A 16,535-nucleotide genomic window follows, 5' to 3' on the forward strand; every position below is an offset into this window, starting at 1 on the left:
GACGACACTCATTTATGATGTGTGTGTGTGTGTTTGTGTGTTTATTTCGCCTGACGCTCTGAGACGACACTCATTTATGATGGTGTGTGTGTGTGTGTTTCACCTGACGCTCTGAGACGACACTCATTTATGATGGTGTGTGTGTGTGTGTTTCACCTGACGCTCTGAGACGACACTCATTTATGATGGTGTGTGTGTGTGTGTTTCACCTGACGCTCTGAGACGACACTCATTTATGATGGAGGGAAAAACAGCAACTTACAGTTTTATTACTGATATTTTGAGCCAACTTCCCAAGAAGTGACCATATTGTTCTCTTTGAACGCATGGGATGGAAACGCTGCTTTATTAGGGATTTTTTTGTTTTGTTGTCATATTCAAATTCTACAATATTCCAGAGTGACCCAGGCTTCCATCGACTTCAACTGAATGTGTGATTGTGAAAGGGTCAGACTTTATCGGTGTTAGTCATGTGGTTTCAGTGCTGCTCCTCGGCCTCCTGTCGTCTAACAGAGCCACACTTCTCCACACACACTTCTCCACACACACGTCTCCACACACACGTCTCCTGAGTTCTTGAGTTGGTGATTTGACTGGAGTTCTTGTGTTTCTCACTCTTGCAGGCACGACCCGTCGCCCTCGAGACCGCGAGCTTCATGGTGTGGATTACAGCTTCCTGTCTGTGGAGGATTTTCTGGAGCTGGACCAGCGTGGAGGGCTGTTAGAGATCGGCACGTATGATGGTGTGTCAGTGTTTCAGTAGACCCAGTGCTATCATTCATCGTGTATTTATGCATGGCATTGCAACTAAAACACACTGAAGCTTCAGTGACACATGGTGTGTGTTCTCTGGGGGGATAACAGTACCTCACAGATGGACTCTGTATGGAGACGAGTGTAATGCTGCTGTACTGTAGATCTCAGTGTGTGATTTAGAGCAGCTGTGTGTGTGTGTGTGTGGTTCATCATACAGTGTGTGACAAACATACAGACATGTCTGTGTACTTTTGCAAAAAACTCAAATTATCTCTAGCGTCGGTTTTAGAGGAAAGCCCACATGCCTCTGCTATGTTTCTGGATTGGGCTGAGAGTGTGTGTGTGTGTTTTACAAATGTCTCTCACACACACTGCAGTGCTTTCTGTCCCTCTTTCTTTTCAAGCATGCTAATGGGTTTCTGGTTGTCTAGGTAACTATTATGGGACACCCAAGCCGCCAAACCAGCCTCTCAGTAGGACAGTGATTGCCCATGATGCTTTGCGAGACCGTTTCACTGGTTCCCAGAAGTCCTGCGATCGCATGCAGCATGAAGGAGTAGTGCATACAGAGCAGCAGGAGGATGCAGACAGCAGCGCAAACATGAACAACACATTCACAGGTGTGTGTGTGTGTGTGTGAGAGAGAGTGTGTGTGTGTGTGTGTGTGTGTGTGTGAGAGTGAGAGAGAGTGTGTGTGTGTGTGTGTGTGTGTGTGTGTGTGTGTGTGTGTGTGTGTGTGTGTGTGTGTGTGTGTGAGAGAGAGAGAGAGAGAGAGAGTGTGTGTGTGTGTGTGTGTGTGTGTGTGTGTGTGTGTGTGTGTGTGTGTGTGTGTGTGCGAGAGTGTGTGTGTTTGTATGTGAGAGTGAGTTTGTGTGTGTGAGAGTGAGTGAGTGAGTATGTGTGAGTTTGTGTGTGAGAGTGTGTGTGTGTGAGAGTGAGTGAGTGTGTGTGTGTGTGTGTGTGTGTGTGTGTGTGTGTGTGTGTGTGTGTGTGTGTGTGTGTGTGTGTGAGAGAGAGAGAGAGAGAGAGAGTGTGTGTGTGTGTGTGTGTGTGTGTGTGTGTGTGTGTGTGTGTGTGTGTGTGTGTGTGTGTGTGTGTGTGTGTGTGTGTGTGTGTGTGTGCGAGAGTGTGTGTGTTTGTATGTGAGAGTGAGTTTGTGTGTGTGAGAGTGAGTGAGTGAGTATGTGTGAGTTTGTGTGTGAGAGTGTGTGTGTGTGTGTGTGTGTGTGTGTGTGTGTGTGTGTGTGTGTGTGTGTGTGTGTGAGTGTGTGTGTGTGTGAGAGAGAGAGAGAGAGAGAGTGTGTGTGTGTGTGTGTGTGTGTGTGTGTGTGTGTGTGTGTGTGTGTGTGTGTGTGTGTGTGTGTGTGTGTGTGTGTGTGTGTGTGTGTGTGTGTGTGTGTGTGTGTGTGTGTGTGTGCGAGAGTGTGTGTTTGTATGTGAGAGTGAGTTTGTGTGTGTGAGAGTGAGTGAGTGAGTATGTGTGAGTTTGTGTGTGTGTGTGTGTGTGTGTGTGAGTGTTTTTGTTTGTGTGTGTGAAAGTGAGTGTGTGTGTGTGTGTGTGTATGTCTGTGTGTTGTTCTCTTGTATGGAAGCATAAATAGTTTTTGTCTCTTCCCGCCTCCTCCTGTATTTTACCCAGAGTTCTTAGCTCGTAGTCTCTTCCCCTCTCCCCTGCTGTGCACAGGAGACTCCAGCCGGCCGGACACACACGGTGTGGTGCGAGAGAATGCCCCCACCTATGTGCTGAACAACATGGCTGCGTCACCCACGTCCAAACACCCTGGACTCCCTCCAGACCAGGACCCGCTCGGACCGCTGCCGGACAACTGGGAGACGGCCTACACGGAGAACGGAGAGATGTACTTCATCGAGTACGAGCCACCGCACAACACACTTCTGACACACACAGCACACACACACACTGCTGAACACAACAACTAAACCAGCCTGTGCTGCTCTGTGCTGGTTTCAGATGGACATAAACCAGTTTAGACCAGCTATGTCCATCTGAAACCAGTTAAGACCAGCTATGTCCATCTTAAACCAGTTTAGACCAGCTATGTCCATCTGAAACCAGTTAAGACCAGTTAAGATGGACATAGCTGGTCTAAACTGGTTTAAGATGGACATAGCTGGTCTAATCTGGTTTAGGATGGACATAGCTGGTTTCAACTGGTTTAAGATGGACATAGCTGGTCTAAACTGGTTTAAGATGGACATAGCTGACCTTAACTGGTTTCAGATGAACATAGCTGATCTAAACTGGTTTCAGATGGACATAGCTGACCGTAACTGGTTTCAGATGGACATAGCTGGCCTTAACTGGTTTCAGATGGACATAGAAGGTCTTAACTGGTTTCAGATGGACATAGCTGGCCTTAACTGGTTTCAGATGGACATAGCTGACCTTAACTGGTTTCAGATAGACATAGCTGGTCTAAACTGGTTTCAGATGGACATAGCTGGTCTAAACGGATTTAAGATGGACATAGCTGATCTAAACTGGTTTCAGATGGACATAGCTGACCTTAACTGGTTTCAGATGGACATAGCTGACCTTAACTGGTTTCAGATGGACATAGCTGGCCTTAACTGGTTTCAGATGGACATAGCTGACCTTAACTGGTTTCAGATAGACATAGCTGGTCTTAACTGGTTTCAGATGGACATAGCTGGTCTAAACTGGTTTCAGATGGACATAGCTGGTCTAAACGGATTTAAGATAGACATAGCTGATCTAAACTGGTTTCAGATGGACATAGCTGACCTTAACTGGTTTCAGATGGACATAGCTGACCTTAACTGGTTTCAGATGGACATAGCTGACCTTAACTGGTTTCAGATAGACATAGCTGACCTTAACTGGTTTCAGATGGACATAGCTGATCTAAACTGGTATCAGATGGACATAGCTGGTCTAAACTGGTTTCAGATGGACATAGCTGGTCTAAACGGATTTAAGATGGACATAGCTGATCTAAACTGGTTTCAGATGGACATAGCTGACCTTAACTGGTTTCAGATGGACATAGCTGGCCTTAACTGGTTTCAGATGATCATAGCTGGTCATAACTGGTTTCAGATGGACATAGCTGGTCTAAACTGGTTTCAGATGGTCATAGCTGGTCTTAACTGGTTTCAGATGGACATAGCTGACCTTAACTGGTTTCAGATGGACATAGCTGGCCTTAACTGGTTTCAGATGGACATAGAAGGTCTTAACTGGTTTCAGATGGACATAGCTGACCTTAACTGGTTTCAGATGGACATAGCTGGCCTTAACTGGTTTCAGATGGACATAGCTGACCTTAACTGGTTTCAGATGGACATAGCTGGTCTTAACTGGTTTCAGATGGACATAGCTGGTCTAAACGGATTTAAGATGGACATAGCTGATCTAAACTGGTTTCAGATGGACATAGCTGACCTTAACTGGTTTCAGATGGACATAGCTGGCCTTAACTGGTTTCAGATGGACATAGCTGACCTTAACTGGTTTCAGATAGACATAGCTGACCTTAACTGGTTTCAGATGGACATAGCTGACCTTAACTGGTTTCAGATGAACATAGCTGATCTAAACTGGTTTCAGATGGACATAGCTGACCTTAACTGGTTTCAGATGGACATAGCTGGCCTTAACTGGTTTCAGATGGACATAGAAGGTCTTAACTGGTTTCAGATGGACATAGCTGACCTTAACTGGTTTCAGATGGACATAGCTGGCCTTAACTGGTTTCAGATGGACATAGCTGACCTTAACTGGTTTCAGATAGACATAGCTGGTCTTAACTGGTTTCAGATGGACATAGTTGGTCTAAACTGGTTTCAGATGGACATAGCTGGTCTAAACGGATTTAAGATAGACATAGCTGATCTAAACTGGTTTCAGATGGACATAGCTGACCTTAACTGGTTTCAGATGGACATAGCTGGCCTTAACTGGTTTCAGATGGACATAGCTGACCTTAACTGGTTTCAGATGGACATAGCTGACCTTAACTGGTTTCAGATAGACATAGCTGACCTTAACTGGTTTCAGACGGACATAGCTGACCTTAACTGGTATCAGATGGACATAGCTGGTCTAAACTGGTTTCAGATGGACATAGCTGGTCTAAACGGATTTAAGATGGACATAGCTGATCTAAACTGGTTTCAGATGGACATAGCTGACCTTAACTGGTTTCAGATGGACATAGCTGGCCTTAACTGGTTTCAGATGATCATAGCTGGTCATAACTGGTTTCAGATGGACATAGCTGGTCTAAACTGGTTTCAGATGGTCATAGCTGGTCTTAACTGGTTTCAGATGGACATAGCTGACCTTAACTGGTTTCAGATGAACATAGCTGATCTAAACTGGTTTCAGATGGACATAGCTGACCTTAACTGGTTTCAGATGGACATAGCTGGCCTTAACTGGTTTCAGATGGACATAGAAGGTCTTAACTGGTTTCAGATGGACATAGCTGACCTTAACTGGTTTCAGATGGACATAGCTGGCCTTAACTGGTTTCAGATGGACATAGCTGACCTTAACTGGTTTCAGATGGACATAGCTGGTCTAAACTGGTTTCAGATGGACATAGCTGGTCTAAACGGATTTAAGATGGACATAGCTGATCTAAACTGGTTTCAGATGGACATAGCTGACCTTAACTGGTTTCAGATGGACATAGCTGGCCTTAACTGGTTTCAGATGGACATAGCTGACCTTAACTGGTTTCAGATAGACATAGCTGACCTTAACTGGTTTCAGATGGACATAGCTGACCTTAACTGGTTTCAGATGGACATAGCTGATCTAAACTGGTTTCAGATGGACATAGCTGGTCTAAACTGGTTTCAGATGGACATAGCTGATCTAAACTGGTTTCAGATGGACATAGCTGACCTCAACTGGTTTCAGATAGACATAGCTGGTCTTAACTGGTTTCAGATGGACATAGCTGGTCTAAACTGGTTTCAGATGGACATAGCTGGTCTAAACTGGTTTCAGATGGACATATCTGATCTAAACTGGTTTCAGATGGACATAGCTGACCTTAACTGGTTTCAGATGGACATAGCTGGCCTTAACTGGTTTCAGATGGACATAGCAGGTCTAAACTGGTTTCAGATGGTCATAGCTGGTCTAAACTGGTTTCAGATGGACATAGCGTGTCTTAACTGGTTTCAGATGGGCATAGCTGGTCTTAACTGGTTTCAAAGGGTCTTAGCTTGTTTGAGCTGGTTTAAGCTGGTTTTGGCTGGTCTTAACTGTTTTTTTTATCAGGTTATACAGTGGTACTGAGCGAGGACTACATTCATGCAGCCGGTATGTCCGAGACTCTTCAGAGAATAGCATCATGGTAGAAGATCATTGTCACACACATTTTATAAAGATGAACACTTCAATTGATAGTGTAGTGGCTAATAGTGTCACACTTAATGTGTTTGACAGAATCTAAATGTCTAATTTACACTTATTACTCATGATGTTATTATTTTGTACTGTACTTGTTTATAGCCACAACACAAAGACGACCTCATGGATGGACCCTCGATGTCAGGACAAACCGCCCAAACCTCTGGAGGACTGTGAAGATGATGGTAAGACCAGCACTAATGCATGAGTCCATCAGGCGGTGTTATAGTTCGCACACACTTACTAGCTGGACTAGTACGGATGCCATAATGCCTACTTCAGCACACTGTATGTTTGGACATAATCTGATCTCTTTAAAGCTACAGATGTGGTCAGAATTATTGGCACCCCTGGTAAATATGATCAAAGATGGCTGTGAAAATAAATCTGCATTGTTTATCCTTTTGATCTTTCATTCAAAAAAGTCACACAAACCTAACCTTTCATTGAAATTAAATAATTGAAAGTGGAGGAAAGTCTCTCTGAAGTATATTTCCATTTTTAGCACACTAGCCATGACGTCTTGTTTCACAGGAGTATAAATATGAGGAAAGGCCAAATTCCCTTAATCATCATCACGATGAGTAAAGCCACAGAATATAGTTTCTTATAGTGAGCTTCACAAAATAGAAAGTGGCTGTAAGAAAAAATCCCCATTTCCACCATCAGTGCAATAATTAAGAAGTTCCAGTCAGCTACAGATGTTATGAATCTGACGTGTGTCTATATGGTCCTAATGCGGCGAGGAGGAGAGTTTGACTGGAAAAAGACTCTTCAAGGATCACGGATGGAGAATTGCAGAGATTAGTTTTGGGCTTGAGTCTTGGGCTCAGAAAGCAAACAACCCCTACATCACCACATGTTGTTTGGGAGGGTTTAAAGAAAAATCCTCCTCGCTCATCCAGAAACAAATTCCAGCATATTCAGCACCATGGCTGGAGCTTCATACGGGACCGGAACTATAAAAAGCTTTCTGGCAGAAAACACACCAGATGTAATATAGACCCTTTTTGCGCCAACGTCACAATTACGTCACGGCGTAGGCAAAACAAAGGAAAAACTGGAGGCGGCCAATACAAGAGTCGGAGCTCAAAATGTCATCTTGTTGTGATTTTGGGTGCCAGAATCGACGGAGAACAGGCTCCAAATTGAAATTTTACCGCATACCTGCTACTACTGCCAGACAAAAAAAACGACGACAGCTGTGGTTAAACGCAATTAAACGAGCGGACTGGAGTGAGTGTGTGTGCAGGCGCTGGCTAGACAGAACTTCGGATCGTACGACACAAACCTCATCTGTTAAATCTTTGTATTTTAAGTCTTATACGTCTCCATTTAGCCCATAGTTATAGGCATCTAACAATCTAAACTATGCACGTTCATGTAGGGCTGCCACTAACGACTATTTTTATATCGATTAATCTATCGACTAATTTGTCACAATAATTTTAAAAAAATTTACTCAAAAACTTTTAATTTAACTTGCAACGTTGGCCTTCAGTAGTGGACTATAAAAAAAAGTATAAATGTAAACAAGCCCTTGACAAAATGTAAAACTAAAAGAGTAAAAATGTAAAAAGGTACAAATTTGTAAACCAACATAACAAAAAAAGAGAATATCAGCAAATACGTTTTATATAGAATAGTGTTGTCACGATACCAAAATGATGACAGACTGAAATACCTCAATACCGATAAGTTACTGAATTGAGACCACGGCAAAAAACTGTAAAAGTTATTGAATAATATGACAGAACTTACTATTCATTGTTTTATCATTGTTTTAGGGTTAAAAAAACACTAAAACTCACTTGGTCGGCATGTTCCTGCCCTGCTTCACACAGAATATTAGGTCCGGCCCTTTAAGAGCTGCACGGACCAAATTCATTGTAACACCCGATTTCTCATTCAACTCTGTATACGTTCACTAAAGACATATCCGACTGCGTTTACCTGAATACTTGCCAGAACATGCTTTTTTACATATTGTTAACCATTAAAACCCAATAATCCGCGAAACTGGTGTCGCGATCTGTCTGAGTGAAAGGCGTGTGCACGGCTGTGCGCGCTTCAGGTCAGTGTCCGGCAGCGCGAGCGAGCACGTCCCGGACGCGTCGCACTTTCCCTTTGCTTTCTTTTTCCTGAGCTGCGCGTATATATTTGACCGTTCTGCTTCCATTGTTTAGTGAACGGTGGAAGCAGAGCTCACACACACACACGTCCTCACTCCTGCTTTCACACATCGACGCACATTAAGAAATACTGCTCTTATTAGAGCGCTGCCATTTTTAAAGTACCGGTACTAATACAATTTCATATCTTACCCAGTCGACTAAAAATATTGACGTCGACTAATTAACAGCGTCGACGCAATCGATTGTATCGACCAATCGCGACAGGCCTACATTCATGTTTTCACCATGAAATAGCCTAAACTGAGAAATGTAGATATTTAATTTGAAATTTACCTTTTTTTTTTTTGCTATTTTAAATAAACCTGTATATAAATATCATTACTAATTTCGGCAAATACATTTAAAAAATACCCTATATCCCCTTAAAACTGTAGAGTAAAAACATTAGTCTATTAAAAAAGCGATATGTGTTTATAAAAAACTGACATGATTTTTTATAAAATCACACGGTGTACCCAGAACAGCTGCTTGCATAAAGTTTAAGGTAAAAATAAGCATTTGTCTATTCCGCCTATGCCGCGGCCGGCCCTGTTCAACCGGAGGTAATGCTGTCAGATCGTCCATCCATTGAGTGAGCGTGTATGGGTCGGTCAATCTGGTTCCGTCCGTTAAGGTTAACTTTTTAAAATAACAGTCACGGTCCTGGACAGAGTGACCTTACATATTCAGAAAAAATTACTGCAGTCGTTGTTTATAAACAAGCTCACCTTAAAAAAAACTTTCTGGCTAGCGTTAGTGAAGCGTTCAGGGGAATCGTTCTGCCTCCAACTAAGCTCCGCCCACAAAAAAACATCACAATGTTTACTAACTGAAAAAGGGTCTATAAAGCAGAGTCCTACCCGACGGGTGACCCCCAAATATTTGATGTAACGGGTGGAATAATATTTACGTGTCGGGTGCGGGTCGGACGTGTGGTAGGCATGGGGGGGGGCTGCTGGTCCAATAGCCAAGATTATTTCGACTCAATCCGGTACAGAGTGATAGGCAGATGCCAGTCTGATCAAAATCAACACAAAAATGTGTCACTGAACACAAAAATGAAGCTTCTGCCATGGCCATCCCAGTTCCTGACCTGAACCCTTTAGAGATTAGAGAATGAGTGATGAACTGAAGAGAAGATCTGGAGAGGTATGGAGGAATGGGCTCTGATCGCCAAACTCATCAGGCATTATAGAAGAAGACCCGGAGCGGATATCTTGGGGAAATAAATGTGGCCAAGGGGAACTAGAGAAAAGCGTTTATTTCATAATGTGATTTGCCTCCACTTTCAATTGTTTTACTTCAATGAAAGGTTAGATTTTTGCGCATTTTTTTAATAAAAGAGCAAAAGGATAAACAATGCAGATTTATTTTCACAGCCATCCTTCATCATATTTACCAGGGGTGCCAGTAATTTTGACCTCATCTGTACTCTGAATAACATAGGCAGGTCTGTAATGTTCTCTGCGTGGACGGCCCTTGAGGGATGGATTTCCCAGGCTTCCTCGTCCATAGGGTCAGAATCATTCTTCAAGTGCCTGAGCTCATTGATGCTGTTCAGAATCCCTGCAGCAGAGCGTCTGTCATACACACACACATACACATACACACACACACACACACGCACACACACAGAGTCTCCAGCAGAGGGCGTCCTTCATCTCACAGACCCTTCAGTTTCATCAAACTCGCAATATTATGAGGACAAAAGATTTCTAAACAAGCCTTAAAGGGAAAGTTCACCCAGAAATGTAAATTCTGTCACCGTTTACTCTCCCTCTTGTCATTTTAAACCTATAAGACTTTAATTCGTCTTTCAAACACAAATGAAGATATTTTTTATGAAATCTGCAAGCTTTCTGTCCCTCCACTGAAAGTCTGTTCACCCAAAACCGCTTCAAAATGTTCATAAAGAGATGGTAAAATAAATCTTATGAATGGAGCGGTTTAATACGAGTCTCCTGAAGAGACACGATGAACAGATTTCATTCGGGCTCTTGTTCACAGATAAACACTGATCATACACAGAGCTCTCAAATATGGTCAATATATGGCAAAGCTGTAAAGAAGTAAATCTGGAATCTTCTGAATACACTTTCCCTACGTGGTGCAAGTGTGTGATCTGGTGCGGTGTAATGCTGCACTTCTTATTCTGTCCAAATGATATTCATTAAATATTCATACTTGTGTTTTTGTGTGTGTGTGTTTGTGTCTTCCTCTGGAGAAGAGGGTGTACACACAGAAGAGCTGGACGCTGATCTCGGTACGTCTCTCTTCCCACCCGCGCCAGGTTTGAGCACTAAAACATTGCCAGCATGAGTGTATGAGTCTCTGCGTGTGTGTGTGTGTGTGTGTGTGTGTGTGTGTGTGTGTGTGTGTGTGTGTGTGTGTGTGTGTGTGTGTGTGTGTGTGTGTGTGTGTGTGTGTGTGTGTGTGTGTGTGTGTGTGTGTGTGTGTGTGTGTGTGTGAATGAGTGTGTGTGAATGAGTGTCTGTGTGGACTGGTAATCCCTACGTTATGGGGACAAAATGTCCCCACAAAGATGGCAATATTCAAAATCCTCGTCCTTATGGGGACATTTTTAGGTCCCCATGAAGAAAACATCTTATAAATTAGACTAAGTGATGTTTTTTGAAAATGTAAAAATGCAGAATGTCTCCTGTGATGGGTAGGTTTAGGGGCAGGGGCAGTGTAGGGGGATAGAATATACGGTATGTACGGTATAAAAACCATTACGCCTATGGAAAGTCCCCATAAAACATGAAAACCCAACATATTGTGTGTGTGTGTGTGTGTGTGTGTGTTTGTGTATGTGAATGTGAATGTGAATGTGTGTGTGTCTGTGTCTGAGTGTGAGTGTGGGCATGTTTTTGTGAAATATCAGGACACAAATGTGTATAATGACATGGGTATGACATAGGTATTACAAAAAGAGGGTGAAATATGAGGACGTTACCCATGTCCTCACTTTTCAAAATGCTTATAAATCAGAATGAGGTTTTTTTCACAGAAAGTGAACTGCACAGTCTCCTGTGAGGGTTAGGTTTAGGGGCAGGGGCAGTGTAAGGGGATAGAAAATACGGTTTGTACGGTATAAAAACCATTACGCCTATGGAATGTCCTCACATTTCACAAAAACAAACGTACGTGTGTGTGTGTGTGTGTGTGTGTGTGTGTGTGTGTGTGCGCGTGTGTGAATTAATGTGTATGATGTTGTTTAACTATGATTACATTGCATTCAAGGTTCACAGTTTACATTTTGTCAGTTCCCTGGGAATTGAACCCATGACCTTGGCATTGCTAGCGGCACGCTCTATTGTTTGAGCTACAGGAAATCAGGACAGGATAGGTTTACATGAATACTCGCCAAAATTAAAATTGGCATAAGTGTGTGTGTATTTGTCTGTTCAAGTGCGAAAAGATGTGAACGAGAGCTCTATTCAGTAATCGTGTGCTGTCTAATAGGCGGCTTTCTGTGTACACAGAGAACCGGACTGAACTGAGCTCTCTTTTGCGTTTTCAGATTCATCCATTTGCTCCTCTCTTTCTCCCAGACGTTTACATTTTTGAACATTTTATGAGACATGCATCAAGCGTATGCCAACTAAACTAATCTTTAATCTTTTCAGAAAACTGAAACGCACACACTGCGCAGAGAACCGCCTTCTTCCATTTTGCTATAAACTGATCAGTGTTCAAAAAATGTTGGGAAACTTCACATGACCCTACAAGAGTGATTTCTGATAGGCTGTCTGCAAAAAACAACAAAAAAAACTTTTAAAGAAGAAAAAAAATCATCCACTGACTTTCAAAGCTGCTACAGAAATGACTTTCGACTTCGAGGACCTTGATAGAAATGTAGTGGAGTAAAAAGTATGATATTTTGTCTTCCCGATACTCAAGTAAAGTACAGATACTCAAAAAGTGTATTTAAGTACAGTACTCAAGTAAATGTACTTAGTTACTGTCCACCGCTGGTTTTAACCACAAACCCCTTGTTTCCTCCGTACAGTGGGCGGCGTGACTGTTTTCATAGACTTGTATATTTCTCGCTGGCAGAACGACACAGGGATTGTTAAAGTTGTGAATCCTTTCTCGTCCAGTAATGATTTAAAGCACACCGGATCCTCTCTCATGTCTCTCTTCTTGTGTGTCAGAACTGCCGCCCGGCTGGGAGAAGATTGATGACCCTGTGTACGGAGTCTACTACGTTGAGTAAGTGTCAGATCCTGCAGAATAATTACTGCACGACATGTAAGACTTGTGTTTTTAAATGGCATAAAAATGTTTCTATCCATTTGGATCACATAGTTTTTATATAAATGCCATGTTAATGTGATGCATATCTGTCGGTCATAGTTAAATGAAGCAGGTCAGATTTTGTGTTTGCGTAATGTGTTTATTATCAGTTTCTTTCACATGTTTTAACTAATGGAATATTCTAAATCTAGAGATGTCACGATACCAAAAATCTAGTAGTCAGTACCGATACCACCAAAAGTACGCAATACGCAATACTCAATACCAAAGTCGGTACCACGGTTAAAAAATATATTTTTAAAAGGAATTTCAATTATTAGCAAAATGTTAGCTCATTCAATGTATTTGTTTTTTTATAAGGTAACTTGTTACAATAGTCAGTGATAAAACAAGAATGAATAAACGCATTAGAAGTAGCAGTAGCATAATTAAATACAATACAATAAAGATACAAATTAAACAATGCTGTGTATTTTTTCAGGTAGTTCAGTAAAAATATTGAATAATCCAATATAAAATAACCCTGAATTGTCATAACTGTATAAGTTAAAAATAGACTAATCCTTATTAAAGCTTTTCTTTTGTGGTTTGATTATCATTAATAATACAGACAGCCAATAGTAGAAAGTAGCAGGGTTTAAAGGCAGATGGACGGAGACTATACGCTGTTACACATGCTGTTAAAGGGTTAGTTCACCCAAAAAAGAAAATTAGCCCATAATTTACTCACCCTCAAGTCATCCTAGGTGTATATGACATTCTTCTTTCAGACGAATAAAGTCTGAGTTATATTACAAAAGTCCAGGCTAATCCAAGCATTAGAATTTGATTCATAGTTGCTCTGTTTTTGAAGTCCATCTGTCCGTCAAATAACGTGCTCCACACGGCTCTGGGGTGTTAATAAAGGCCTTCTGAAGCGAATCGACGCATTTGTGTGAGAAAAATATCCATATTTAAAACTTTATCAAGTAAACTTTCGACCAACTGCCTTCCCTGTTCAAGTTATGGAGAAATTGTTGAAAGTTCCTCTGCCGATCGAAAGACTAACGCGACCAGGTACAATCGTCATGACGTCACGTACGCATCTTGAGTTTCACTTTCAACATTCAACACTTTTCCACGGAAGGCGGTCAGCTGAATGTTTACTTGATAAAGTTTTAAATATGAATATTTTTCTCACACAAACGCATTGATTCGCTTCAGAAGGCCTTTATTAAAGGTAGGGTAGGTAAGATTTGGATAAAAAACTTTCTTTCCAAATTTGTTTAAACTTTCTTTATATATCAATACATAATAAAAATGTAAGTAAAGAAAGTATAAAAATTGAGTGTCTGTAGACCTCTCACGACTGTTTTAAAGACAGCTCATTATTTCCATTCACTCCACCTGTTCCCTTCTGGGCTCTTTCTAAAACCACGCCCCCAAAACCGCTCAGCTGAAAGACGCATTATTTACCCGAGACGAGCGGAGAAGAAGTGCATGTAGTGACATCATGTCAGAATCATATGTAATAAAAAATCTAACCTTATCATTATGAATATAAACAAATAAGATGTATTTTAGTACTCACTATCAAGCTAGAATAACGATACTGGTAAAGTTTAAAATACACACACAACACAGTGTCTACGACACACACAGATACAAGATAAAAACATCAACATAAACATTGGTAGAGTATATAAAAACAAACCAAGGGCCGGAATAAACGTGCAGGTAAAGTTCCCGGTGAACATGGTAAAAGAGTTTAGACAGAGGGAAGTAGCTAAAGCTAACTTAGTTCTAAAAAAGTTCCTGGATGCGGTGTACTAGCTTTTACACATGCATTTTGTTATCTAAAGTTACATTTTGAGAAATTCAACACGACAGCGATCAACTTGAGCTAAGCATATTGAGTATTTATCATCTCTACTAATGGCTCGCTAAGTGTATAACATTGTAACTTTATGCTAAGTAATGTTATGTTAGCTATATTAGGCAGCTACGTGTGCTAGTGATACATGCTTCGTGAAAACATAAACCAAAAAAATGTATAATCAAAATGAAAGATTACCTGTCCAGCAGAAATACAGCCTCTTGAACTCCTCAAATCAAACGGGTGCGCCAGGGTTGCCAGGTTTTCACAACAACATCCGCCCAATTGCTACTCGAAACTAGCCAAAAACAAGCCCAATCGTGTTTCTCTGGTAAAAATCGCATTTGGGGGGTAAAATATGTGTCTTTTTGGTAGGGCTGCCTGCTAAAATTTGCAAATCCCGGGGCAAAATATCACATAATTAGGTTCTTCAACCCGCGGACATGAAAAACAGCCGCGGCAACAGTGTTGAAGTTGCCCGACTTGGCAACACTGGGGCGCATGTGGGCAGATCCTGAGCAAAAGCGGCGGTAGCCATGGTAGCGAGAGAGAGTGACAGTCGCCCAAACCAATCACTTGTTTCGGCCCGAACGAAAATAATGAGCAGTGTTTATTGCAGATTAAAAAGTCTAGAGTCACTCGATTTTTATACTCTCTTTTTCAGAGTACTTACATTTTAATTATGTATTGACATATAAAGAAAGTTTAAACAAATTTGGACAAAAGTGTTTTAGATCATTCTTACCTACCCCACCTTTAACACCCCAGAGCCGCGTGGAGCAAGTTATTTGACGGACAGATGCACTTCAAAAACAGAGCAACTATTAATCAAATTCTAATGCTTGGATTAGCCTGGACTTTTGTAATATAACTCAAATTTTATCCGTCTGAAAGAAGAATGTCATATACACCTAGAATGACTTGGGGGTGGGTAAATTATGGGCTAATTTTCATTTTTGGGTGAACTATCCCTTTAACATTCACAAAACCAACGCGAATATTCGCCAAGACGGCCGTTTTGACATAACTGTGTGTGTATGGGAACGTTTATGTGTGTCTGTTTGTGAAATTACGTCTCACAGAAAGTTTTAAAATGACTGATTTGCTCTGAGAATCTGTTTGGGTTCAACCTGCATGTTATAGCGCATACGTGTTCGGTACCATCGGTACTGTAGATGAACAAGTACCATCAGGATTTTAAAATGTTGATACCGACTTGGTACCGAAGTACCGGTTGTCATGTCATACCTATCCAAAACGCACCGGTTCATGGTCAGGTTATATCAGGCATTATATCATTTAGAGTAAAGAATCAAAACGGAGCGATTTGAGTCAACAGAAGTCGTCCTAATCTTTGATATTTTTCTCTCTCTCTGTCTGTCAGTCACATTAACCGTAAGACGCAGTACGAGAACCCTCTTCTGGAGGCACGGCGGAAGAAGCAGCTGGACGCGCAGCAGTCGCCTGAAGGCGGGCGCTACATCAGAGGTCTGTCTGCTTTAAGAGTAGGAGATCTCTCCTTCTTATGAATGTTAGAGCCATTGAAGCAGTGCCTGTCAATGAAGAGAAACGCATGAAAAGGTGTGATGTCTGTTGTCTCTGTCAGAATGGATCGAGGAGCACTCGTCTGCCGGCGCTGCCATCGGCTCTTATGTGCCCAGTCATCTGGAGACGTACAGAGACCCTCAGAGCTGTCCGTCGGCTCCTCAGGCCCCGGGGCCCAAGCGTAAGGCGCTCTCCTTCATTACCATTCATATGCATAAGGCCCCAACCTGACTACAGCGGTTTTATTCTCATTTAATTACATGATTACATAATAAATCACTTAATGTACATGTGGGTGTGTGTGTGTGCAGGAGGAAAGCCGTTCTTCACCCGTAACCCGGCCGAGCTGAAGGGGACGTTCATAAGCACAAAGCTGCTGAAGAGCCGGCGAGGCTTTGGCTTCACTGTAGTCGGCGGGGACGAGCCGGATGAGTTCCTTCAGATCAAGAGTCTGGTGTTGGACGGCCCGGCCGCTATGGACGGAAAGATGGAAACCGGTACGAACCTCCAGACATGATACGATAAAACGAGAATA

The 16,535-nt window shown here is 42.0% G+C and overlaps 2 protein-coding genes across 2 annotated transcripts in view; one reads left to right on the top strand and one right to left on the bottom strand.

Moving 5' to 3' along the window:
* Positions 1–16,535, bottom strand: part of rab35b (RAB35, member RAS oncogene family b) — a 761,740-nt gene that overhangs the window by 339,242 nt on the left and 405,963 nt on the right. The window lies entirely within an intron of this gene.
* Positions 1–16,535, top strand: part of magi1a (membrane associated guanylate kinase, WW and PDZ domain containing 1a) — a 99,648-nt gene that overhangs the window by 51,380 nt on the left and 31,733 nt on the right. The window contains exons 2-10 of the mRNA XM_079827848.1: positions 624–743; positions 1,188–1,376; positions 2,441–2,627; positions 6,269–6,351; positions 10,565–10,603; positions 12,498–12,555; positions 15,840–15,943; positions 16,062–16,181; positions 16,312–16,497. Of these exons, the coding sequence (XP_079683974.1) occupies positions 1,298–1,376; positions 2,441–2,627; positions 6,269–6,351; positions 10,565–10,603; positions 12,498–12,555; positions 15,840–15,943; positions 16,062–16,181; positions 16,312–16,497 (856 nt within the window). The 5' untranslated portion in view covers positions 624–743; positions 1,188–1,297. The remainder of the gene's footprint in view (positions 1–623; positions 744–1,187; positions 1,377–2,440; positions 2,628–6,268; positions 6,352–10,564; positions 10,604–12,497; positions 12,556–15,839; positions 15,944–16,061; positions 16,182–16,311; positions 16,498–16,535) is intronic.

The sequence above is a fragment of the Gobio gobio genome (assembly GCF_949357685.1).
Source record: "Gobio gobio genome assembly, chromosome: 10".
NCBI classification, from domain to species: Eukaryota; Metazoa; Chordata; class Actinopteri; order Cypriniformes; family Gobionidae; genus Gobio; species Gobio gobio.